Source organism: Nelumbo nucifera, chromosome 3 (genome assembly GCF_055504915.1).
Source record: "Nelumbo nucifera cultivar China Antique chromosome 3, China Antique-T2T, whole genome shotgun sequence".
Classification (NCBI taxonomy): domain Eukaryota; kingdom Viridiplantae; phylum Streptophyta; class Magnoliopsida; order Proteales; family Nelumbonaceae; genus Nelumbo; species Nelumbo nucifera.
Genome location: NC_142651.1, coordinates 105,277,091 through 105,304,334, shown reverse-complemented (window position 1 = coordinate 105,304,334; position 27,244 = coordinate 105,277,091). Strand labels below are relative to the sequence as shown.

General features: G+C 39.5%; 1 protein-coding gene across 2 annotated transcripts; it reads left to right on the top strand.

The window, feature by feature from the left end:
* The first annotated feature begins 4,627 nt into the window (after positions 1-4,627).
* On the top strand, positions 4,628-18,171 carry LOC104598851 (Class II aaRS and biotin synthetases superfamily protein). Of its 2 annotated transcripts, none has more exons than XR_016083907.1 (7): positions 4,628-6,157; positions 7,515-7,694; positions 8,250-8,507; positions 8,716-8,850; positions 14,068-14,349; positions 16,107-16,284; positions 17,027-17,829. XR_016083907.1 is itself a non-coding variant. In XM_010261100.2 (7 exons), the coding sequence occupies exons 1-7, from the start codon at positions 4,736-4,738 to the stop codon at positions 17,333-17,335; spliced, it is 2,727 nt and encodes a 908-aa protein (XP_010259402.1). In that variant the 5' UTR covers positions 4,628-4,735; the 3' UTR covers positions 17,336-18,171. The 2 variants fall into 2 exon arrangements, 1 of the variants encoding a protein (XP_010259402.1); XM_010261100.2 differs by having other exon boundaries at positions 16,144-16,284; positions 17,027-18,171.
* The last annotated feature ends 9,073 nt before the right edge of the window (positions 18,172-27,244 follow it).

Here is a 27,244-nt window from a genome sequence, read left to right as displayed (position 1 = left end):
AGGAATTTAATGCACTTGTTTCTAATGGTACTTGGAGTCTTGTTCCCTACTCGTCTGACATGAATGTTGTAGGGAGCAAATGGGTCTATACGGTAAAACGGAAGGCAGATGGTACTGTTGATAGATACAAGGCACGATTGGTAGCACAGGGTTTTACTCAAATCCCTAGGGTTGACTTTATAGCTACTTTTCGCCCGGTTGTAAAACCTATAACCATCTACCATTCTCTCTCTTGCTGTGATGAATCAGTGGTGTATACATCAGATTGATTTTGATAATGCTTTTTTGAATGGGGTACTTCGTGAGGATATTTATATCAAATAGCCCAAGGGGTTTGAAGATCCCTCTAGGCACCACGGGCTTGGTATGCTCGTCTCACTCACCAATTAGCACAAATGGGTTTTAGAGCCCCTACAGCTAATACTTCTCTCTTTGTGTTCTGTTTTAAGAACGTTACTCTTCATCTGCTTATTTATGTGGATGATGTCTTACTTATTGGGAACTCCCAAAGTGCTATCCATAGTTGCATTCATGAGCTCTCTCACCATTTCTCTCTTAAGGATCTGGGTCCTGCTTCCTTCTTCCTTGGTATTCAGCTTATTTGACATTCTAATGGGGTTCTTCTCAGTCAGTGCCAATACATCACTGATTTGCTGCATTGGTCTCACATGGATGCTGCCAAACCTATTTCCTCTCCTATGGTGGTTCATCCCAAGCTCACTCGACATGATGGTTCTCCTCTTGCTGATCCTACTGAGTATCGGAGTATTGTTGGCACTCTTCAGTATGTGGCGATCACCCATCCGGACATCTCGTTTGTAGTAAGCAAAGTTTCTCAGTTTCTGCAGGCTCCTACTGATGATCACTGGGCAGCTATGAAACGCATCTTGCGTTACCTTAAACATACCATTATGCATGGTCTGAACCTCTCATGGACATCCTCTACCTCTCTTACTCTTCATGCTTTTTTCGATGCTGACTGGGCAGGGTATCCAGATGATCGCAGATCCATCGAAGGCTTTGCTATCTATTTAGGCCCTAATTTAATTCTTGGAGCTCCCACAAACAAGCAGCAGTTGCATGTTCCAACACTGAGTCTGAATTTTGTGCTTGTGCCACATCCGCCATTGACATTCTCACCAAGCCTCTCACCGGTGATCACTTCCGCTTCTTGAGAGACAAACTCCATGTTCATGATGAGCATGGAGCTGGAGGGGGCGTATTAGAGTATATCTAGTATGCCCAATTGTGTATATCCTTAGGACTCCATCCTTAGGCTTTGTTGGTTGTTATTTAGGACTTTATCTAAGATAGAGTTTCGTCTTTATAGAAGTCTTCTGTTATAAATACAGTTCAAGGCCAATGGCCAATTCATTGTGCCCAAACATTATTTGTGTTCTCTGATTTTAAATGTATAGCCCCATGGAGCCAAAAATAAAAATAAAAATCTAAATATCCAACCAAAGGATACTCATTAGGTTTGGCCCTACAATAAATTCTCATTAACCTCAGTTATTAGTTAGGTTTGGCCCTGCAATAAATCATCTCTCCATTGATCGTAAAATGAAACATTGTCATTTGGCTTCTAAAGGTAAGATCAACCTTGAAAGCAACAAAGATGGGGAGAAAGCAATACACATCATATGGAATATATGAAAGTATAGAAACTTTTGTGTGTTGAACAACTCTCCGGTAAACTCAGCAAGAATAATAAGTGGTAGAGAAGCAGTGGAGCTGGCTGAATACCAATTGGAGAGCCTAAAATACAAATCCGAAGAAAAAAAGACAAAAGGATTCAGCTCATAAGACGGAAACTGCTCAAATAAATCGTATTAAACTAAACTTTGATGTATCGGTTAAGCATGGAGAAGGGAGAAATATCAGGCTTTGGGCTGAAGCCTTGAATCACAGCCCTTGTTGTAGTGATGTGGGGCCCTTTTAAATTGGATGATGAAGTGGCGTTAAGGTGGGGTCCCAAAATACATTCAAAGGCCCTGATTTTAGATTTTAGCCAAGGCTACACCTTAGGGCATGGCAGATTTTAGATTTCACCTTAGGCCCAAGGCTACACCTTAGGCCAAGGGTACACCTTAACGCCACCTTAGAGCGTTAAGGTGGCGTTAAATCATTTGCACTGTTATGATTTTACATCAGTGTAAATTTGTTTGCATTGCAACCAAACACAGCCTTAATGAAAATATCTTTTCTGGTTTTCTCTTTATATCAAAGGCTGTGTTTGGTTTGAAAGAAAACAAATAGGTATTATAGAGATGATTTTGGGTCCAGCAGCAGGTTTTTTAGCCGGTTTTAGATGGTAAATTTCCAGTGGCAAGAGAATGAAACCAAGGGGTTGAAGTTTACATCTCTGTATCATACCAATAGCAATCTGCCATACAGATTTTAAAAAATCACTTTAATTTTGAAATAGGGAAAACAAGCTGGTGTGGCAGATTGCTATTGGTCTGATACAGAACTAGGGGACAGACAATGTGAATTCAAAGAGATTAGAGAGATCACTCCTCATAGAGCGCTCCTCACGGCACCTATCTCACATCATCTCATGGCCGCACATCAGGAACATCTCCCGTACTTATAATTAATTATTCACGAGGAGATGTTTCCAATATATGGTGGGATGTGGCTGTAAGGAGCACTCTGCGGTTAGCAGATCTCAATTCGATCTAAGGATGGTAATTTGTATCCTCTTGTACTTGCTCCTATCAGCTTCAATGGGAGTGGATTCTTTTGTTTGAAAAACAGGTTTTGGATTGGATACAGATCTTGGGACTTTCAAGCCGTATGGATATGGTATTAGGCTAAACTGACCCTCCTTCACCACATATTGTTGGAACTTGAAAGGCATGGAAAATTATGTATAAGGAATTGAATTTAATAATATATTGAATTTTAGGTAAAAGATAATTAATAATTTACATATCTTCTATATATTTTAATCAAATAATTAAATTTTTTTATGATTGTTCATATTATTTTAATTGTTTACAAAACCCTCCCAAACTGCACCATTGCAGAACAATTTTTTTATCTGCGATTGGGAATTCACTAAGGGTCAGTTTGTCTTTTAGATTTTGAGAGGGAGAAGTTGGTTAATAAGATTTTGGTTTCCATCAACCAAGATACCAATGTTCTTTTTTCATATTTATATGGGGTCTATGGAAAATTTATTTTCCCTTGGGTAAGTTGTACTCATCTCCTAAGTGGGTATTTAATTTTTCCACAGAGAAAATTGCTGGTACTTGAATTGGATAAAATTTTCTCCTTAATAATGTATTTTTATGGCTAAAATAATCATTATCTTATTTACATGAAAAATAACAAATAAAAAAACATAAATAAACACATTTATCATAATAAATATTTCCATAACTTCCTGAAAATGGAACATGGCCTAATTGGTAAGGTCTCTGGGTGCTTGTAGGAGGGACTTTGGATCGAATAGTTAGGAGATGGTTAATCGTCTACCCCATTATTATCCCAATGAAAAAATGCATTTTCTAACCAAGCAAAACCTAAATTTAGAGCGCACAACCTTGCCTAGTTGCCCTACATAATAATGCAAGCAATGCACCGGTAGGCGGCAGTGTTGAATCTCTTACCAATCCCGCCTAGGTTTGGATAGGGGCGAGCATAATTCGGTCAAAACCAAAAAACCGAACCGCAATTTTGGTTTCGATTTAATCGGTTTGGTCTAATCGATTATTCGGTCGGTTTCAGTTTTTTTGTATTTCGGGTTTCAGTTTCGGTTATCATATTTCATAAATCGATTAATTGAGAAAACTGATTTACAATTATAATTATATATTTTTAATATTATTTATTTTATAATTTATAAAGAATGAAAGAGTGAAAAACAAATAAAATGGCGCCTACTAGTTTCCTAAATAAGAAAAATGTAAAAGAGTGAAAGAAAACATTAAAATAGCACCTTAACCCACTATCCAGTAGGTCAAAAAGCAGGGGCTAACGTAAAAGAGAAAACATTAAAATAGCAGCTGAATGTCTAAACCCACTACCCAATAGGTCAAAAAGCAGAGACTCTCACTTGCATTTGCCTACCTCTCTGTTTTGAATTCTACTCTACTTCGTCGGTCAGCACTGCCATTGCAGCGTGGCAGAGTACTGTTGCTAGCTGGTTAGTGGCTGCCTTACCTCACAAGCCCAGTCATCTTCAATTATAGGCTTGCCATCATTGTTGAGTGCCGCGGTTGCCGCTGCATCTTCCTTCAAGCTCCGGTCCTCTTGCATCTTCCTCGCTTCATCTCCAATTTCTTTTTCCTCTTCTTTTTTGTTTTGGATAAAACACATATTGACAGAAGGCTTGGCTTAATGAGTAACCACATAATTGGTATACATTTTTTTTAATCTTGGTGAAATGAGATTCAAGTTAAATAATTTCGGTTTTAACCGAAATATCCAAAATAACCGAAAAAAAAATTGGTTCAATTTATTCGATTTTCACGTATTTCGGTTTCGGTTCGGTTTATCATATTGTTAAATCGGTTTTTAAAATTTCGATTTTGAACCGAAAAAACCGAATGCTCCTCTAACTTTGGGATGTCGGGATGGTTTATTTCTACCCTATCACTATCCGTCTACCCAGTGAAAAATATACATTTTCTAGCCAAACAGAACCTGAATTTAGAGCGCACAACCTTGCCTAGTTGCCCTGCATAAAAATGCAAGCAACGCACCGGTAGTCTTGAATCTCTTACTAATGGCGGCAGGACGCGAAGTCTCCGTCGTAACAGTCGGTGGGAAAGGCTCTGCTCTCTCTTCAGCCTTCGTTTTCGCCATTTCCAATGGCTGTGCTCAGGTACGAATCGATTCTTCAGTCTTGGAGAAGCTATCTACCAAGCACTCCCTCTCCGCAGTTCCTCTCCAGAGCTCCTCGAATCCGAGATTTCTAACGCTAGAAGAGTCCCGAGCTTCACTTCTTGTTCTCCTTAATAAATTTGCTCTCTCCAATGCTGGTGTGCGACCCACTCTCCCCAATTTGATTGTCGAAACCCTAAATAGAGGGTTTAGTGCGGAATCCTTAGATTTTGGCTCCGTAGTTGATTTCTTGGGTTCGTTTTTCCGGTTAAACGGGACAACGCTCGAGGAGGCAGGCGTAACAGATGGAGAACTGGTTGTTTTGGAGAATTCTTCCGCCAATTTGGGTGGCATTTCTGCACTTTTGGATTATTCTTCATCTACTCTGTCGACAGTGGCTGATGCTGTTGCCTCCCTTTCATGTGAGGCTTCGAAGGCAGATATCTCGGCTTTCAATTCTGTGGATTCTGGAGACGGCTTCTCTGTGAAGGACGAGACGGCTGTTGCCAGTGATATGAAAGTTTTACTTATTGGGTCGAAGCTTGTTGGCCGTGTTGATTCCGATGCCATTTCGGAGATTCCAAAGGTTCATGGTAGTTTCAGGGAAGTGGTTAGGTCGGTGCATTCGAGGGTGCGGGTTGAGTTGAATTCTGTGGCCAAAGTTACTAAAGCGGGTTCTTGGGGTAATGGATTTGGAAAGGTGTTGGCGACAACATTTTCACCTTTAGCGACATTGCTACGTTTTTTAGGTGAGGGTAGTTTGCGTCGAGCGAAATTGGTTATTGATTCGATCGATTCTGCCGATCTGCGTTCTCAGGTGCTGGAAATATTTGGTCGGAGTTGCCCTAACTCCGACAATTTGAATGATGGGGTTCGGTTGATTTCAGAGGCTCTCCTTAATGTTGATTATGCGAGTCTTTTGCATGAGATATACTGTTTATTGGTTAAAGTCAGAACGATTATTTCTTGGGAGGGAGCTTTGGCTCTTTTTATACTTGAAAGGAGTGAGGCAAATGAAAGAACGCAAGGGGTTACATCTGTAAGACCTGAGATAAATGGAGCAAAAGCAAAGGCAGATAAAAAGGGCGAGAAGAAGAAGAAAGTGGTTTTGGGAAAAGGAACTTCTGTCCTGAGGCAACTCATTAAGGGATATTTGAAGCAGATGGATGGTGATTCAACTGACAGTATAGCAAGCTTGGAGGGGTGGACAAGAGAGCTGTCCTTGTTTTTTGATCCTAAAGCACAGAAACTTGATGCTCTGTTGAATAAATTTAAAGAAATTGTAGAAAGCAATGAATCTAGACGACTTCCCAAACTTCCGAAGGTGATAACCGCTATGTACTCTTTTTTTTTTTCTCTTCCAAGATGCAATTTCTGTCTGTTTCTATGTTATCTGGACACAACTGGACACGGAATCAGATACAGAATTTACACTAGAAATTTCAGTACTCAATATGATACCACACCCTTGTACAGGTATCTGGGTATCATAGGTCTTCTTTAGGCTTGATAAAAGTTTTTTTTTTTTTTTTTAATGTTATATCTGATAAAAAATTAAACCCTCTTGTTTATTGATTGTTGTCACTCTACTCAAAACGTTTCCATGACATGATGTTACTTTGTTTTGGAAGCACATGCTTATCTTGCAGATCTAATTGCATCTTGCACCTTAGGTTGTGATGTTAGCCTGGTTCTATATGCAATTAATATTTAAAATCAATTGCATATATTTTACCTTGTTCTAGGAATTAATACTCTCTGAACTTCATTGGAATCAATTGCATTTCAAAAAATGAAAATCAATTGTATATATTTTAATTGCATCATGCACTTTGCTGAGTCATCTATTAGGAAGTTTTTCTATTTTGGAATTTGATGGGATATGCATTACTAAAAAAGATGAATAGCTTGAAAAGTTAGAAGTAAAAGCATGCAAGCAAATTAGCATCCATATCAATATCCATATTTGCCCACATTTTCCTTGAAGAGATGGTGCAATACATGTACTCTCAAATTTTCAAACTTGAGAGTTTGTATAGTTCTACTGATCCTGTTAGAGTTAAGTGAGATTGGGCCATCACCGTGCTGTTTTTAAAGAAAATTGCATATGTTTAAATTTTTAGAAGCTATTTTTTTAATGTTTTTTGCTGTCAGCTTGGGGGCTTGCTTTCCAGGTAAAGTACTTGGCTTGCTGCATCACTTCCATGTCTCTATGTATCAAGCAGCATAGCCTATTAAAGGTAAAAGAAGAAGGAAGGCTTTTTGTCTGTTTCAGTATTTCACTTAATACATACATTTCTGTACTTTGATGAGCAAATTATTGGTAGTTCTCTTTCAAGTGAGTCTTGTTATCCTCTCCTTCAAAATGAGTCATTGAGACAATTCTTCTTTACTCGGTGAATTACCAGTTTGCAACATAAACCTGATTGCATCTCTGAGTCATGTTTTGCATGATCATGTCTACTGATAGTGCTATTGAGTGCATATTTACATGTGCATTAACTTGTTCTATATTGTTCCATGTGTTGATAGAGTGCAGTATATTCTAGTGTATTTTGCCTCTGGCTTTGTTGCCAAAGTGCTTTATGATTTTTTTGGCATTGCTTGCAAATTTCTTTAACTTGTATATTTTTTCTTCTCAATGAGCTTATCTTTAATCTTATTTTTTTAACATTTGTTAGGGTACACGAGATTTTGCAAAAGAACAAATGGCTATAAGGGAGAGAGCGTTTTCAATAATAGAAGGGGTGTTTAAGCGGCATGGTGCCATGGCTCTAGATACTCCTGCTTTTGAACTGAGAGAGACTCTGATGGGAAAGTATGGGGAGGATTCAAAACTAATATATGACCTTGCTGATCAGGTAAATTTCACCGATAATTGTTGCAAGCCATGCCTCATGATGATTTATTAATTATTTCTGTTGTTCATCTTCAAGTAATTGTAATGTTTCTATTTTTTTTTTTGAGGCGCTTTAGCAGTTTTTGATTAAAATGTTCATGTTCTTAGTTTGCTTATTTTATGTGTTGATTATTTTAGCCTTAAATATTTGAAGCTGCTTTTACTTTGTAAAATGTTGTGGAGCGCTATTATTTATTTATTTAGAGAACATATTGTTTCAAAATAAATGGAGATGCATGTGGTGGGGTGTGCATTGGAATACTGGTGTGTTGTGCAGGGTGTTAGAATGTATGGTAAACTTTTCATTGGGTACAAGGCTATTGTGAGTTGACATTCCATTCATCAAAAAAAAAGTTAAAACACATGTTCCAATATTGGAGGAAAGGGGGGAGGGGTAATAAAGAGAAGTTGATCAATCTCATTTTCCTGTTGACATATCTCTAATGTTTGTGATGGTTCATCGAGTATTTATTCTTATTGTTATCAAGTTGTAATTATATGCTTAAAATTTTTACAGGGTGGTGAGCTTTGTTCTTTGCGGTATGACCTAACTGTTCCATTTGCCAGATACGTAGCTATGAATGGTCTTACTTCTTTTAAAAGGTACCAGATAGCTAAAGTATACAGAAGGGATAATCCATCTAAGGGGAGATATCGTGAATTCTACCAATGTGACTTCGATATTGCTGGACAATATGAAGTAATGGGGCCTGATTTTGAGGTTATTAAAGTTTTGACTGAATTGCTTGATGAATTAAACATTGGTGATTATGAGGTATTTTCTTTTCCTGTATCTTGCTATTAGTGCAATTCACTTCTATACTAATTATTGTTTGTTATATAAGAATTTGATTCCTTTGAAGAATTTATGCATCTATACAAAATTGCATTTTAATCATATTCTGTGCTTCCGTGATTACCCATGAATTTTCTTTTCTCCTTAAAATGGCTTCCATTTTGGTAATTCACCTTTCCTTCTACAGATAAAACTGAATCATCGGAAGCTGCTGGATGGAATGTTGGAAATATGTGGAGTGCCTCCTGAAAAGTTTAGAACAATATGTTCAAGCATTGATAAATTGGACAAACAGTCATTTGAGCAGATCAAGAAGGAAATGGTGAGATTGTATATTATGTGTAACTTGGGCAATGGGTATTTATTTTTCTTTAGCATCCTTTTTTTTTCCAGAGAGTTGGATGCTTTCATGATTTTATTGTTTGGAATACATTTCCCCCCTCTCTCTGTCCTGTTTTTTGATCGTGTATAAAGTGAATGTGGTAGGGTGCTCTAGTACAAATAATAGATGAATTCTCTATGTTAGACACATGTCAGATTCCAACACCATGGATTCTTGAGGGACACTTGTACATGACGTTTTCGATTTTCTCCTTGCTCATTTGACATAATAGAACAGCTAACTCCCGAGTTGACTTCATAAGCACTCTAGTTGACTTGACTTCAAGCATATGGAGCCATGTTATGGTGGTGACTCTTTTGTGTATGACTCCTTTGAGACAAGCTCTAGTGACTGACTCCTTGTTGACCCACTTGACCTTTAGCTGAATGATTTTTCATTGTTTCCTACTGGTCACCTATGCCATTATTTGATTTATATTTTTTAATTTAAAATGCAAAAGTTAGTGTATAAAAATTTGAAAGTATATATTTTGGACCTATCAAAAGACATAATAATATATTTATTTCATTTTGCATTCAAATGAATTAGTAAGAGTATTTCATAATTAGGTCAATCATGAAATCTCCCTAGATAACCAACCAGTTTTTTCCACATGGAGGAATCCCATGGCTATTCTGAATCCTTTAAGCTCTCTATCTGCATACATACTTCACTTGTACACATTATTTTTTTTTCTTTTGATCAGCCACATTATTTGCATACAATACATTGAATCGGAGATATACCTTACTTGTACAAGCCATCCAAACTAAAAAAAGTTATAATTTGTGGTTATGAGAATGTACAAGGTAGACCTTGCAAAAAGTTGACCCAACCTGCGAACCTGACCCAACCCAACCCGAAAAAATAGGGTTAGGGTCTCATATTTAGCAACCTGAATGCGAAAATGACCCAACCCAACCCAACCTGAAAAAACTGGGTTGGGTCATGGGTCAACCCGCTGACCCGATTGTCGTCTAATTGGGATTATTTATGCATTGTTAGAAGTTTCCACTCTTTAATTTTTTCTATTTAGTCTTTACTTTTTATTGTTTACTCTTTAAATTGTTAAATGTTCAAGCTTTTATTTTATATTTGGAATTTTAAGGTTAATTCTTTTAATTTTGTCATTTTTCATGTAATTTTTCTTTATTTTTCTAAATTTCAATTATTTTTTGGGATGACTGAATTGATCAATGGGTCAACCCTAACCGGAACATTTAGGGTTAGGGTCTGGCATTTGACAACCCAACCCGAACCCGACCCACAACCCGAATTAATTTTTTCTTGCATTTTTGTATATTTTTAAAAATTTAAAATTGGCGCCTTGCTTGAAAAAGGCAGGTGTCTCACCTTGTGGTTGTGCTTTGCTCCTTGGGTGCAAAAAGATCCTTGCACTTTTTTTTTGGCCTTGCGCTTTTTTTTTTTATCAGCAATACATAAAATTCGTTCATTTCATTAAAAAAGAAAGTGTTCAACCAGAAGAACTTTGTCCAACCCAAAACAAGGCAGACCCACTTGGCTGAATTACAGCCTATATTACAATTGAGTCCAATACATATGCTCTCTTTGAACTCCTTGTTTTGCTAGGCCATCTGCTAAACTATTGGCAGATCTCCTAACCCACTTGATTTGAATTGTGATTTCTCTTGAAACCCATTTGAAATGCCTAAATTCATACCTAAGCTTCCGGATTACCCCTCACCTTTCTTTAGCCAAGCCACTAGCAGCTTTGAATCACCTTCAAGAATCAATCTTGCAACTCCCATATCTCTCACCATCTTAACCCTAAACACTGCAGCAAAGAATTCTGCACTTACAGAATTACCTTGCTCAGTTGGGCATGAAAAAAAGCAAGCATTATGCCACCCTCATCTCTTATTACCCCTCCAGTTCCTGACAGGTCTGGATTGCTCTGCACTTTTAAAACACTGGAGGTAGATTTGTCAGCGAGCTACGCTATGTCTTGGGGCTTGAAGGACAGATAGTTAATAGACTAGGATCCCAGTGAAGGTAGATTTGAAGCTCTCCTGGAAAGGCTTAAGCATAACTGATTAACAGTAACAGCTAAAGGAAATCATTAGCTATTAGGTGAGCATTTGGGAGTTTTTATTATTAAGGAAAAGTGGCAAGAGCTATTAAGGAATTAAATTGAGTGAAAGTAGGAAGTACAAAGGGGCATGGTTGTCTTCAATGAAGGATTTGCAAAAGAAACCCAAAAACTTTGGGCTGGCTCTCTGCTTAAGCTACAGCTTGGATGGTTGAGAGGAGAGCCAGGTGGTAACTCATTGTAGATTTTGTCTGGCTTTGTATTTTTTTTACCAACATGGATTTGGCTTTCCACATTTAGAAATCTGTGGAAGCCACAAAACCATTCCAGGGAATCTTTTCTGAATAGACACTTGATTAGAGTGATCCTTCTTCACAAAAAAGAAGCAACTTTTCTTTCCAATTGCAAGTTTCTAGCTATGTTACCCAGATACAAAAAAGACATGACTGGATATGATATTGAATTTGGCATTTACACTAGAAATTGAAGTATTAGGCACAAAATGACACCCTTGTACAGGTATCCATGTCTCATTGGTTCTAGGGAAGTTTCTTAGTTCAGGAATCCAAAATAGTCAAAACCCGGAATGGAAGGTGAAGGTGCAATTGGTCGAGATGATGCTGGAGGGGTCTTTCTTTGAGGAAAGTGCAAGTATGTTTTTTCACCCTTCAGTGATGCATAGAGAATGCTGAACCCTCTGAGGCAGAAGTTAAGAGGTTCAGGGCCCTTCACATGGGATTCATATCAAGAAACAGTCCCAGATACCTTCCCTTTTGATTGAAGGCATTTCAATCAGTGCAATCAACTGGTGTTTAGAGTATGGGAATTGGCCTTTGGTGGTTGGTCCACTACATTGATGAGACTGGGGAGATGTTAACTTCTGTATCTGTCTAGAGGGAGGTTAGGTAATCTTGGCAGAGGGCCTCTGGTTGCCCCAGAAAAGACATTGGGGAAACTCTTGACAAGGAGTTAAGTAGGCAGAAGTGATGATCCCATCATCTAACCAATCTACTGATCATCATCGTAATCACCCAAACCTTATCCCAACTATATGGGTTTGGCTACATGATTCCTGTTTCACCATTCCATTCTGTTTAATGTCGTATACATTGTTAAATTATTGGCGCTTAAATCGTTTGATCTACCCCTAGCCCATCTAGCCCTTTCAACTAGCAAAAGATCACTTCTTACAGGTGCCATTAGATACTTCTTACAGGTGCCATTAGATGGTCTTCCTCTTCCATGCATGTGACCTAGCCATCTTATTCTACTCTCTCAATTTATCACCTATTGGGGCTACTCCTAGATTCCTTCAAATGACTTCATTTCTGGTCCCATCCTTTCTACTTTTTCCACTCATCCATCTCAGCATGTGCATTTCTGCCACTCTTTTTCTTGGATATGTTGTTTCTTGACTTCCCAACACTTGGCTCCATACAGCATGGCTGGACTTATAACTGTTTCATAGAATTTTCCTTTTAACCTAAGTGGTATTCGCCCAACACATAAAACTCTGGGTGCGCCCGTCGATTTTCCCCATCCTGCTCTAATTCTATGGCTGTCATCCTCAATCTCTCCCTTGTTTTGAATTATTGCACCAAGGTACCAGAAAAGGCCACCTATAACTCTTTTGGTCTCCAATCCTAAGTGTACCCTGATTTTCACTCCTATTGTTATTAAATGTATATTTCATATATTCTGTTTTAGGCCTACTTATTTTAAAACCTATTGTTTCTAAGCATCTGTCCATAAGCTTAATTTTGCATTTGATGATTTGATCCTGCATTAGTTTCATAATTTAAAACAATGTCATCATCAAACAACATGTGCCATGGGATATAACCCATTTTAATTAAGCAGCATGAACTTCATTAGTTCATTAAACCCTTTCGGCCTTTCCCCAGCTTTCTTGACATCATCAGTCACCTCATTACAAGTATTAATTGCTGGTGAGTTCCACTTCTAATTAGGAGGTAAACAGCCTCTATAATATTCTATGTGTACTCTATAATACTTGTGGATCCAAATACTCCCGAGTTCTGACAGGAGTATCTGGACCGCTGAGCCATGTGAGCATTCTCAGTCAAATATTTCCTCCACATGATTCAAAATCTATTGATTAATGGCTTCCCCCATAAAGCCATCTGGAGAACTGAAACCCCATTAGATGTTGCTTTCTTTGTCAGGAGGCATGACTCCTATGCTTTACTACCTGCACTGTATGTAACTCTATGGAGGAAACAGTGAACCACCTATTGTGCACTGAAACTTTACTACCCAAATCTGGTTCCATTTCTTCAACTGTTCTGCGGTTCAGTGGTGCTTTCCCCATGCCATCATGGACCTGTTCAAATGCTGGAAACTCAAAGTCTGAAATCTGAACATTAAGGGATCTATCCTATGGAGGACAACTACCTTGGCAATTTTGTGGGCCATATGGCACAAAAGAATCACAGAGTTTTCAAGACCAGAAGTTAATTAATGGAGGAAGTTCTGAGAAATACCCTTGGAATGCTTTCATCCTGACTACCTATTTGACAGGGCTTCAAAGGCACTAGTATAGGTCTTTTTTTGAGTTTCACACATTAGAATACTTGTTCTTCCTTTATTTTTCTTCTGAACTGAAAAATCTTTGATCCCATCAAACTTATGGTTATCTCATCTGGCTGCTCGATCCTCATGATAATGGTTCTTCCATTTCTTCCTAAAAATCTCTTCAAGTGACCAAGAGGGCTCCCTTTCTCAGTAGACATGATTAAGATGAAAGGTATTATCTCATCAACTATTCTTTTCTCTGATTTGCATACTTGCCTTTTGTATGAGTCTAGGATTCCTTGTATTGCTTTCTGATGTACATGGTCATCCATTAGTGACTGATTTACAATAATTGATCTTGAGGAGATTCATGTATCTATTATTGAATTGCTGCATTTTCTGTTACAAGTGTTTAACATGATGGTATTGTGCACTAATTGATTGGTTTATTTTTCATGGATGCCTTGCGATACTTTGTATTTTTAGTTCTGTTCATATGTTTTTCTTGTTATTTTCCATCCTTTATTTGTCTGGTGCTTTCTATGTTAAAAATTGATTTGTCATGTATGCAGGTTGAGGAGAAAGGATTAACTATTGAAACAGCAGAAAGAATTGGCACTTTTGTGAAGAAAAGGGGATTCCCATTGGAAATATTGTCTGAATTGAAACAAGATGGCAGCGAGTTTCGAAACAACAGTGGATCTGTTCTTGCATTGAATGAGTTAGAGATTCTATTTAAAGCTCTAGAAAAATCCAAGTGTATAGAAAAAGTGGTTTTTGACTTGAGTCTTGCCAGAGGTCTTGATTATTACACTGGAGTTATTTTTGAAGCTGTGTTCAAGGGTGCTATGCAGGTAAATATTGACATTGCTCTTTGATTCACCCCTTCCTGGATAGTACAAAATTACAAATAGAGTTACCGGAAAACGATTATGTCAATGATTCACTTCTGAACCATTTTTTTTTTTAATTTTTGAGATTTGATTCATTAGTAATTATCAAAAGAAAAAGATTTGATTTATTACTTTGTATTTTGTTTTGTATTATAGATCTCTAAGACGTTTGTTAGCAGAATGTGACAATCAAAGCTGAGTATGGGTTAAAAGTTTGCTCTGGCTTACAATATGTAGATGTTAAGGTGGAAGTTCAGTGGTGATATGTGTTCTATGTTTATTCATATCATAATTCCCTCACATATGTCCAGCATCCAAATTTCAGTTTGAACAAAAACAAATTCATTTATTTCTTGTTCCTTCATATTGGTAGTTTGAGTTTCAACTTGAATAAAATGAATTCAGGAAAAAAAATGCTTCTAAGGGTTGTGGCAATGGGCTATTGCATTTTATGGAAGCAGGTATCAGTTGCATCTGGATTCTAGACAAGCTTGAAATCGCATCTGGTACAAAGAACACATCTGTTTTGGCCTCAATTGTAATTTGGTTTTGGGTCAGCTTTCTAAAGCTGGGTTTCTTTCACAACTTCTTGTTGTAATAATTTTTTCTTCTAATTAATGAAATCTTTTGTGTTGCTGATAAAAAAAATGCTTTTTAATTTTCTCCTTTGGAACATGATCTTTTTCTCTAGATATTGTTCTTAAAAGAAAATTTTGACAAACTGATAAAGAGGGAAATTTTTTACGAAGAGAAAACTAATCAGTAACTTGCTAGTTTTACATATCAAACAGCCGGCATGTAAATTGAAAAATAAGGTGCATGCTGCTTGGTATATGACACTCAATTTCATCTCAATACATGGTTAATTATAATATCTAAAAGTGAATAGAAGTTTAAATCTATTATATACAATATTTCAAACATAATGTTATAATATAATTATTATTTAATAGAGCACTTGCAATTCAAAAATATTATTAGCAACTAAAGATTGGCTGTAATTTCGTACTAACAAAGATTGATTGAGTAATGAAAGGGGAAAAAGCAATGAAGGGTGGAACCCCTGTTCTATTTAATGTGCTTGTGAGAGAGTAATTAAAGAAACCCTTAGGTCTTATATGTTTTAATAGAAAAACTGTAAAATAAGACAAATAATATTTATAATATAGGATATAATGTATTAACACACTTGATGATACAATGCAGTGATATTAGCAATTTTAGAATTAGGAATCTGCCTTGTGATTTTCATTGCCTAGGTGAAGAAATTATTGGAATTCCTTGGAAGAGTTCTCTGAGCTAGTATTTATGCCAGTTTCATACAACCAGGTGAATAGCTCAAGATCTGCTTGGTTTATGTTGAGATATTGGTTCCTTTGCATAGTTTGCTTCTTGTATTGATAAATCATTAAGAGATGTCAACTGGAAACCATATCTGGAAACAATGATTAGTGCATATTGGTACCGGAACTGCACAGCAAACAAAGAATTGGAGATTCGGCATCTTATTGCCTAAGTGAGTGCCTAGTTACCTAGTCAAGCCCCTTGGCAACTATGAGCCACATGCTCCCATTCCTTTTATTTTAATATGTGTATGCAAGCTGTATCTTAGGGTGATGTTCTGCTCAATATATATAGGAATCCATATATGATGTATGCCATCCATAATTGGGTGCTTGGTTTTCCTTGCATAAAGCAACTGTTGATGATCTTTGCAGTGTTGGAACCTCATAGCTGATTTACCTATGGCCTCAGGTTGGTTCTATTGCAGCTGGAGGACGCTATGACAATCTTATAGGGATGTTTGGTACAAAGCAAGTGCCTTCAGTTGGTGCTAGCCTTGGAATTGAACGAGTGTTTGCCATTATGGAGCAGCTTCAAAAGGACTGTAATCAGGTAATCTTATTTATTAAAAGAATAAATTTAAATGAGGACTGCAATAAGAAACCACTGTGGAGAGGTGAATGGAAGGGGATTTCAATAGATGGATGGGGATTCAGAAGGTTTGTGGTGGATGGGGATTTCAATAGATGGTAATTGGGTGGATGAGTGGATGGGGATTTCAATAGATGGTAATTGGGTGGATGAGTGGAAGGGGATTCACAGGTGGCAATTAGGTTGGATGAATTGAAGGGAAAGAAGTACCTTGGGTGTTTGGACTTGCTAAATGGCAAATGAAGCATTCAGATGTTATAGGGTCTGCTAACACTAGCATATGAACTTGCTAGAGAGGGGGTAAATGGGTAGGAACTTTTCAAGGAATCAGTCATTCCAGGAGGGTAACAGAGCTGTTGCTAATTATGGGGGGTGAGTTAGGTGGCTGTATTGTAGTTGTAAGGATTTATTAATTCATTAATTGTCTTCTGTGCTCTTTCTTTATTTCTCGTATTAGTAGAAGTTTTTTCAGATCAGTTGGTAATAAAAAGATATGAGACCCTAGCATGGAGTCATGGACATGTTTGGGCTTGCCTTGAGTGGTTGAATGTGTTTTATAAATGCATGCCTCGCCTTGTGCCTGGCACCTTGGGTGCAAAAAGCCCTTTGTGCTTTTAAAACATTGGCAATCTTTTGCTGTAGGGTTTATTTTCAGTGGCCAACTAAAATGCATTTTTTCCGTGTCTTTCTTACACTTGGGCAGACAATCCGAGCAACAGAAACACAAGTTTTGGTCTCTATTCTGGGGGAAGACCTATCTCAAGCTGCGGAATTGGCGAGTGAATTGTGGAATGCGAAATTGAAAGCAGAGTATATGGTTAATAAAAGAGTTATGAAACATATTGATCGAGCCAAAGAATCGAAGATACCTTGGATGGTGATTGTTGGGGAGCGTGAACAGAATGAAGGTATAGTAAAATTAAAAGACATTGAAGCCAACAAGGAGGAAGTGGTCCCAAGAAATAACATAGTTGAGGAGCTCCAAAGACAGTTGAGAAACATTCCTTTGTAATCCAAAGAAAGCTTAAATGCTGTCAAATGGAGCCCATCAACATCCATGCATGTTACAGGCTTAGTTGTCAGGTACTTGGGACTTCCATTGGTATATTGCATACACATGGGGGAATTTGCCCCATTGTCATTTCGGAGCACAGCCATAGCCAAGTGGATCAAGAGAGGCGTTCACTAAGGCCAAGAAGGATTTATTTGTTTAAGTTAATGCATGATACTGACTACATTGATGGTTTTGAGTTTGAGTGAGTTTAATTCAAATCCAACGCTTAAGCAAGTTCTTGTTTAAAGTTGTTTATCTAGCAATAGGTTAAGGGCATGAGCACAATTAGTATAGATGCTGCTGAGGCAAGTACATTTACTGATTTACATTTCAAGGCTTGATTTTTTTTTTTTTTTTTTACACCATTGGCTGCACATAAATTTTGATTTCACAATGAATGAAAAGATGCTTTGGGGAAGGTTGTTATCTCTACCTTCCACTTCTGTTGGTAATGCGATGGTGGTTTTGTAATTGTTTGGGCTAGGGTTCTCTGAAGTCTGACCTGGACAAAACCAGATTAGACTCTTAAGCAGTAAAAGTGTTGTCTGGTTCATTGATTGTAGGCAGTTTTGATGGTTCAGACCCACGAACGGCCCCGACTTTCGGTTTCACCTCAGGTTCGGTTAGCAACACATTAATTTGTAGTAGTATCAGACTGTTAGGCCCTGTTTGGTATCAATTCTGGGGATTTTCATTCTTAGAATTCTTCCAAAGAAGAATGGATTCTAGAATTTTCTTTGAAAGAATATTTATACGTATTAATGGATGACTGAAAAACTGGACGTTGTTTCTCATGGGGTCTTGTTCCAAAAGCAGAGTGCAAGCTTGCATGTGACCAAATTAAGATGGTTAGAAAATGGCTTTATATGTTCATTAAACAAGTTATATCCCAACAAACTACTGACCGCAGTTGAACATTATGATCCACATATATGTGTTCTTACATCTTCGGCTTATTTGCTCTTTCAAACTTTTAAATCAACCACTGTTTTATATAGTAAGGTTTCCAAAATTTTTTTGAATGTATGCATGTGAAGACAGAGCTATACTTATCTCCATCTCGCATTAACAATAAAGGTATGTGGACTAAATCGTGTGAATGTGAAGTTGAAAATTGAGGTATACCCAACTATGTTGAAAACAGAGTTAAACGTATCACTCAATCTTGCATCAACCTAAATAAAAAAAAGGCACTCCCACATACCTGTTATCTTGAATGTAGAAGGACGTTTGAAGAGAACAGCACAGGAGAGAGATTGATAATGGCACTACAGCAGAGAAGATGTCAACCATAAAAAATGCCAGCTCAAATAAGACAACGGTTGTGAGTAAAAAAAATAAAGGCTCAGTTTGGAAGGAGTACAAATGCATACTGTACATTTGTATTTGTATTCCTTCCAAACTGAGCCAAAGAGTACAAATACAATTATGTACAGTGCAAATGCATGCAAAATAATACAAAATATAAGGTTTTGTATAGGAGTGTTTTTTACGTGGAATATGAAGTTGGTTGCCTGTGGAAAGGAAAACTCGGAGTTGTAAAAAGTGAATATTCAACAAGGATAACAGTTGAAAGGAAAAAAAAAAAATAATAATAATAGTAATAATAATAATAATAATAATAAAGGAAAGAATGAAGATTGAAGAAGAAACAGCAAGAATATAGGAAATAGTGATTTTTACCAGAAATTTGTTGCTGCCTGTGGAAGGGGAAACTCGGAGAGAGTCATTAGAGGAGAAAGAAGGCCAAAATGAGACCAGTTAGGGCATTTTTTTAGGGTTAAGTACTCTGCAACTCAATGCAAAATTCTGAATGACAGCCCCTCATAATCTATTAGTAGCCACCCCCCCCGCCCCTTGTAAACCACATCCTGCCTGTGAATTTGGCATCAATTCACGGGCAGGATTCATCCCCTCTGTACCGTGGGGCTAAACAATTCTGATCTGGACTGATCAGTCATTCTCCCTAAAATATCGACCTTTAATCCAGTTTTGCATAATTACCTAAGTGCTCATGTTCATACATGAATGAGAATTTTCATCAAGAATAAGAACAATTCTAAGGATCGCTAGAAGTGATTCTTTGGAGTAATGCCAAATGGGTCTTAGTTTCTTTCAAAAGAACCATTATATTCTTGACTTCTTGTTAGGTGTGGTTTGTATGTTTTTTCGGCTTAAGATTCCATTGTCGGAGTAGGGCTTTGAAATTATGGAACCGATCAAATTATACAGGCCCTTAAGCATGGACTAGTAGAGCCTTATTTTAAAAAAAGAGGTAGGCGAATTGAATGGTTTTTGACACTTTCGGTAGAATTGGTCTAGCAATGTCAGAGATTGTATGGTGATGGAGAAATTTTTTTAGTGCAAGGTATGGTTTCTGAAAAACTATGATGAATATTGATTGTTTAGTTATCAGTTTTTTAGGTATCATACCTTCATTAATGGGTGTTAGATTAGGTTTGTGGCCAATTCTAGTTCAATTGAATTGTTGAACTTGAACCCCCCCCAACCTTAGTGTATTAACGTAGGAGCATTTGCATTACACTTTCCATGTAGTTACAGTTCAGATTAACTTTATGGTGGCAAGACTCCTTTATTTTCCTTGCTTTTAGTCGGTAAAACTTTTAATTTATATATGTGATTCGAGGTTTAACACTAATGAGATATTATTGTTTGCTTTATGTTTCTCTTAATTAATTATTACAAAAAAATAATACACTATTTTGAGCTTGTTTCATGGTTTTCAATTTTCATTCATTAAACGGAGGTTTGCATTCATTATTTTTGTCTAAACGTTGGAATTAAGGATGACAATTTCTACCCTCATGACAGGGTGGTTTTTTTTTTTGGAAAAGTACGAATATGTCCAATGCAGATTTCTGAATTCCACTGCAGATTTATAAACATCAAAATGTTAAAAACCCCCACTCTATACACCGATGTCTGCTCGTGAATTGGCATCAATTCCGAACTGGCCCCACTCCAACTGTACTTTGGGCCTATGAATTTTGACGCTAGGCCGAACTGTCATTCTCCCTTTTTTTTTCCTTGAAGAATGGGTTTCGGGGCGGGGATGGGATTTAGGATTTTACAATCCATATGGGTGCAAATAGGGTACTGTATTCGGCTAATCCCAGCCCTCCCCGACCCACATGTTGTTGGTAAGCAAATAAATTTTATGTGCTAGATAATAATATTTTAAATTTTACATAAAGTATAATTGATAGTTTTTGTGTTTTTTACATGCCTTAATCAAATAATTGGAAACTTTATTGATTATTTGTGTTATTTTACTTATTTATTACTTATATATGACAAGAAATATTAGGAAATTAGAAGTGGGTTCTAAACCCAACCCTCTCCTATCCTTAAATGCAGGGAGAGTAGGGTTGGGAACGATTTTGCATTTTTATATGCATGGAGTGTTTTGGATTCTCAAAATCCAACCTGCTACGTGTTTTGGGTCAGGTACATATTGAGAGGTTTAGGGAGACGGATAGGATTTAAAATTTACAAAACCCTCTCCAAACCCACTCCCTTCTCATTCCTAGTTGGAATGTGTTGGTCATTCAACTTGAAAATCTTTCTCAGATGCCAAAATAAACATCCATGTGTTTGTACTCCAATTTATGGCAATTTGATTGTTAATTATCATCTTCTAAAGAGCTGGAAATTGATTGAATCAAGTTGGATCTTATCCATTAGATTTAATTTAATTTAAATAAATTAATAAAAAATGATCAAAATATTATTAATTATCAATTAAATGAACTAAAAAAATACTTCAATATTGTATTTCATGAATAAAATTAATTAAAAATTACATGATACAAACCTGGGACATTATAAGTGGTTCTCATTTCATGGTTCTAAGAACGGTGGCATGGTTCCAAAATCATTCCAATCCTTTTTCCCTTTTTGTTTTTGAAAGTTGCAACTTTTTTTTTTGGAATCACAACAATGCAAAAAGAGTCTATCATGGTCATGGTTCTTTTTTTTAACCACTATAAATTAACATTGATTATATACTTCGTATGTATATTTACTTTCACTATGGACTTTTGATTGTATGATTCATGATCAAATAGATACATAATGTGTGACACACTATATAAATGCCATGTCATGCTTTCATCAGTGAACCATGTTTTTGATTGAGATAGCTAAATGTATTAGAAAAAAAAGGCTATTTTAATGGTTCTGAAATCAAGAATAACATATATAAATCAAATTGGGTAGGAGTGGGATCTACATCTGATCCAATTACGAATAATTTGATTTCAGATCAAGGTTTTAAAAAGGTGAAGGTATAGTTGAGGCCTAATGGCCCAAAAAGATGAGGCATAAATTTCAAAAATTAAGAAAACATTAATCAAAGTTTATAAATGATAAAAATAACATTTCGTGCATAAAGTTAGAAGAATAAAAAATATAAATCCATAAAATAGAAGTTTATAAACAATAAGTTTTAGCCCTTTAACGTTAAACAAATTAATAACTAGTCAACTGACAATTATAAAGCCTTTACATTTCATGTTTCAACATCCAATTTTCTCAAATAAAGCAAATGATTGGCGTGGAGTTGGTCCCATAGCTAGTAAAATAGCTATCAAATTCAATTAATCCACTTTTATTCTGCATCAGCCTTAAGGGTCAAATTTATATGGCTTCAAAAAAAAAATAAATAAATTTTTTGATTAAAAGAATCCTCATTGTCATCATCAACATCCAAGCCTTGTCGGCAACATGAATCCCATGTCCTTTTTGGTCTACTCGTATTTCTTCTGGTCCCTTCACTTTGTAACATATCGCTTCTTCCCATGCTATTCTTGGTCTTCTATGCATTTAACCAAGCCATTTTAGTCTACTTTCACTCATATCACCTGTTGTTGCACGGATTAGCTGAGGGCAACACCGTCGCTAGGGCATACGGCTCCCTTCGAGCCAATAACGAACATCCAATTTTGGCACCTTGCAAAGCATGAGTATGCCAGGGCGGCCAAGGCATCGCACACCTCACCACCCAACTCCAGTCGCAAATGGCCCCTTGGCTCCCAACACTTAGCACGACAGTAAGAAAAGTGGCAACCCCGGCTGCCTTAACGGTATACCTCAGCCAGTGACCCCGACCATCTTGGCTTCGCAGCCTAAGCAAGCACTTGGGGATGAAGTAGGCCAGGCGAGCTAAATCTCGGTCGCACAGCTCTGCCTCGGCTTCCCCCCTATCTTGCTGGGCCACCTCGGCTTCGCCTAAGAAAAACACTTGGGAGGAAAGTAGTCCAGGTGAGCTACAACTCGGTCGCACAACTCTACCTCCCCCCCCCCCCCCCCCCAGTTACCCAAAGCGAGTGTATAACGAGCCATTGTAAGCCATTTTTTGCCTTGTGATCTCCTCGAAGGAAGGGGCAGGGACCCCTCGATAAGAGAGAGAGAGAACACTATGTACAAAAAAGGCTCTTCATTTCATTCATTTGGTCAAGTACAAGCATTTACAAAAGTTTTTCCTTGGCCTCAAAGGCCGAGCACATACACATAAAAAAAGAACAAAGTAAAGATAGCACAAAAGCAAAGAAACAAGAAGCCATCTACACTTCACCGCTAGTAGGGAGGGCAGTAGAGTCCTCAGCGCCATCAACAACCCTATTGGGGACCTTGGCAGTCTCTTCGGGAGTGGGGGAATCCGGATACACCTCCAGCTCGTCCACCTTGAAGTCTGGAATCATCTTCAGGATGGCCTTCTTAGTGTCCTCGATGCCCTCAAGGTATGTCTCTGACGCATAGTTGGTGAGGCACTTCTAGTACTCCACCGTCAACTTCTAGATCTGGACAGCCTCTTCCACCCGTACCTCGGCATCAGCTACCCGCTTTTGGGCCTCCAATGCAATCCCCTCGAGGCGAGCCCATTCCTCCTCGGACCTCTTAAGGGCCTCCTTCATGCAGCCAAGTCGAGCCTGCTCTGCCTTCAAATCATCCTCCTACATTTGTCGGAGCTGCTTCTCCTCCTTCAAAGTCGAGACAGCTTCGTCCTGAAGGCACTCCGTCAAAGCTACACTCAGCTAGAGCTTCTTGTTGATCTTTTCGACCCTCTTGAGGTGGTCGCAGAAGAATTCCACTCGGTCCCCTAGATTGACGAAGTGATGACAGACTTGCACCAAGCATTGTCAGTAAAACGAACAAAACTCAAGAAATGACAAAGTACGAGAGAGGAAACTTACCTTGGCGAAGAAGGTGAGACCCTCATCATGAACAAGCATGGGGTCAATCTGCATCATCTTGTATCGGTCCTTCGAAGGGACCACCCCGCTCATCAGGGCCTTGCCGACCCCCTCCTCATTGATGGAGTCCCCCTCTCGAACTTGCCACTAGGGACGGAACAGCCGGGTGAGACGCTCTCCCTCCTCAGTCGGGCCCTACGCGGACGAAGGCCCCACGAGGCAGCCCATTGCGGGAGGCTTCTTCATCATCGCGCCCTTAGCAGGGCATTCCTTGTGCGCTAGCTTTTTCGGTGATTGCTCTCTGCTGGCTTCCTCGACTGGCTTCTTCTTTCCCCCATCGGCAGGCCTCTTCCCTCGGTCCCCTCGGTCAATGGGGACTTGTTGTGGGTTGACCTCCCTGGGGGGGATGGGCATCTGCCCACCCTCGCGGGTACTCCCTTGGCAGACCTCGGCGTTTGCCCTCCTCGTGTGCTACTGCCTTGACCCTTATTCCTTGTACGGACGGTCTCCAAAAGCATCTTCTATGCATCCATGGGAACCGCTACAAGAAAAAAAAAGGAGTCAGTAAGCCGAAGATGAAGGGAACATTAAAAGACTCTGAGACCTCTCCTACCAATGGGGGTAGGGCTGAGCCCCACGAAAGGCTTGGCTCGAACTCTCCCCAGCACGAGTAGGTGAGCTATGGTAGCGGCCTCCTTGTCTTGAAGCAGGGGGGGCACCTCTCGACTGTGGTACAGGCCTCCCCTCATCTTGACCTGAACGACCAACCTTCGGGGCAGGAAATGCAAAAGAACTTGCCCTTCCAGTTATGGATGGACGAGGGGTTATCAACGGGCTGAAGATAATACATGCCAGCCTCGAAGGAGTGCTTCCTCGGCAAGGACAAAGCACGAAAAAGCTTTCGTGTCAACTCCACGTCCCAAAGTCGGGACAACACTAACATGGAAATTATGGTTCTGAGGGCATTGGGGGCAAGCTGGCTGATGGTGATCCCATACCACTTCAGCAACTCAAAGATTAGGGGATGAAGGAGAAAGCTAAGGCCAAACTCTAAGAAGTGTTGATAGACGCAAATCTCCCCTTCCTTAGGGGTCCATAGTCGGTCACCAACATCGGGCACCCTAAGTGTATAAGATCGAGGTATGTGGAACCGCCTGGCCAGGGACATAACTTGGTCCACATCTAGAGATCTGTCAAACTCTGAACGTGGCAAGTGGTCCATAGTCACCCCTCGGGTAGCGTATTCAGCTACCGCCCTAAAGTTGGGTTCTGGGACCGGCTCCCCCTTGTCCTGGGGGGACCCCTCAGGCTCCCTCTGCGTCACCGATGTAGCACTTTCACAAGGAGGGTCATCGCCTCGGCGGTTGCCCTCAACGCCCCCGAAGGCTACCCTATCCCTTAGCACCATCACCCCTCGCTGAGGAGAGACCACGACTGCCATCGGTCCCAAATTGGAACTAAGTGGAGTAGGAGTCCGAAGAGAGCTCCCTTCCGAGAGATTGGAAAGTTCATAGCACTCGGGGCCTGAATCGGAATAAGACATCGGATCAAGGTGTTACTTAGACGAACAAAGGCTAAAGGCAACTAGAAGAAGTGAACTAGCCGAAGGCTCTGGGAGCAGAAATCACTCAACAGCAAAGGCGCCTAGAGACAAATGATGAAGAAAAGCGTGACTAAGGCCCCTATTTATAGAAGAACGAACGACCCAGATCCTGTTGGATCCAACGGTCGTAAGGCCTCCGCCTTCGTAACCTATCCGCGGCATGGCACTCGGCACTTGCCCTCGGGGAAACGAGATGATGTCGAGCGAACCAACAGGCCCACTCATCGTAATCCACTAGTTCGGGCACATCAACCCAGTGAACGGGTGGTCCGATTCACCCGAGGACCCATCCCCCTTACAGAAGACTCTCCTCGCACTCGACCCACATCAGGCACGGTTTCCGACATATCAACCCGCAGTACCCGTCGCGTGACTCCAAGCCGTTGCCGCGAAAGTACAAGGCATGGGCTCGGCCTTTCCGAGCCCCTCTCGCTCAGACTCCCTAGCCAGAGCCGAGCCCCCTACAACTTTATCCTTCTCCTACGAGCAAGAATCAGACGAAGCATAAGCGGGACAGATGCGACGCCACTGCAGGGCACCCTTCACCAGATGAGCCCGATGGCGCCTACCAGCAATGATACTCCCATTAGCCGAAGTTGAAGTCTCACCCAGACCTCCACCTCGGCCTTGAGAGTGGGGGGGCAAGTGATGTAGGCGCATTCCACTTGGACAACACCAGGTTGATGCGTGTCCAGCCAACAGGCGCTAGCTGGGATCCATTGCGGTGTATGTGGGGCTACGTTGTGGACCTTGTAGGCCCAACCGTGGGATGCCGCGTGGCATCGCGAGACAACCACGTCCTACCCCTCGTACAGCTCGCATCTGGGCCATTTGAGTCCAACTACCTCCAGGCGGCTCTGAGTATAAATATGAAGTAACCCCCACAAGGTTAAGGATCTGGAACCAAAGAGACTCTTGGTATTCGTATTATTGGGGACTTAGTGCATGTGAGAGACCTCGTCTTAGCCCTCGCCCGCACCGGACTGTTTTCTCCTTGTGCGCACATACTAACTTGACCGTCGGAGTCCCTGCCTCAGGTCCTCACCCGAGGCCTCTGACATCTCCTCCCTTGTAGAGCATCCTCCCTCACTTCTCTCGGATGCCTCATGCATGCCTCTAAGGAGCCTCTCCTTGGCTACCAGTCCTCGGCTGCCAGCCTTTGGCCTCTCCAATCCTCCGAGAGACAGCACACCTCGGCCACCAGCCTTTGGCCTTGTCGGTCCTCGGTGCCTCGAGTCCCTCGGTTCTGCCCCGGATCTTAAGAGTGAATTTACAGTGTTGCCCTCGGCTAATCTGAGCGACAACATCACCTATTTCGGATACACTCCTAGATTCATTCCAATGAATTCATTTATGATTCTATCCTTTTTAGTTTTCCACTCATTCATCTTAGTATATGCATTCATGCCATATGATATGCTTTTTTGACTATACAATGTATGTGTTTGGTTCCGTTTATGTTTATTGAGTAACGCTGTCACATAGGCACCCCATCAACAAAGACCTCATTAATTGCATCCATATGTATAACACATATCGATTTCTGTGCGCCTCCCCCGTTTTAGAAAGCCTCATTTTAAAGCTTCCTAAAACGGGTAGGAGTCTAATGGGGCCTATGTATTATAAACGCCCTCATTAATTGCTTTTCTCATTTTACACATACAAATACAAAACTTTTGCTTATTAATTATTTTTCTCGATTTTACAGCAATACAACTATCTATTTGGCAATTACACTTTTAACCCACATCCATGCTAACTTGTCATGCACATGAAGCCTTAAAAATAGCCTAACTTATTTTAATGTTTTCTTTGAATCCTGGTTTTCTCCTCACAACACTCGCTAGAGGGAGCCATGGCCCCACACCCTATCCCTTAAAATTTTAAAAATTCCTCAATTCCCATATATCTCACTTCTATTTTTGCCCTATCTAAATTTATTAACTTTTGCCCCCTCAGAAAAAAAATCCTTTAACTCCATTCTTGGGACTTGCAGCCACACATCCGGAATATCTAAAAGTAATTGTATGTTATCATTTATGGAAAGAT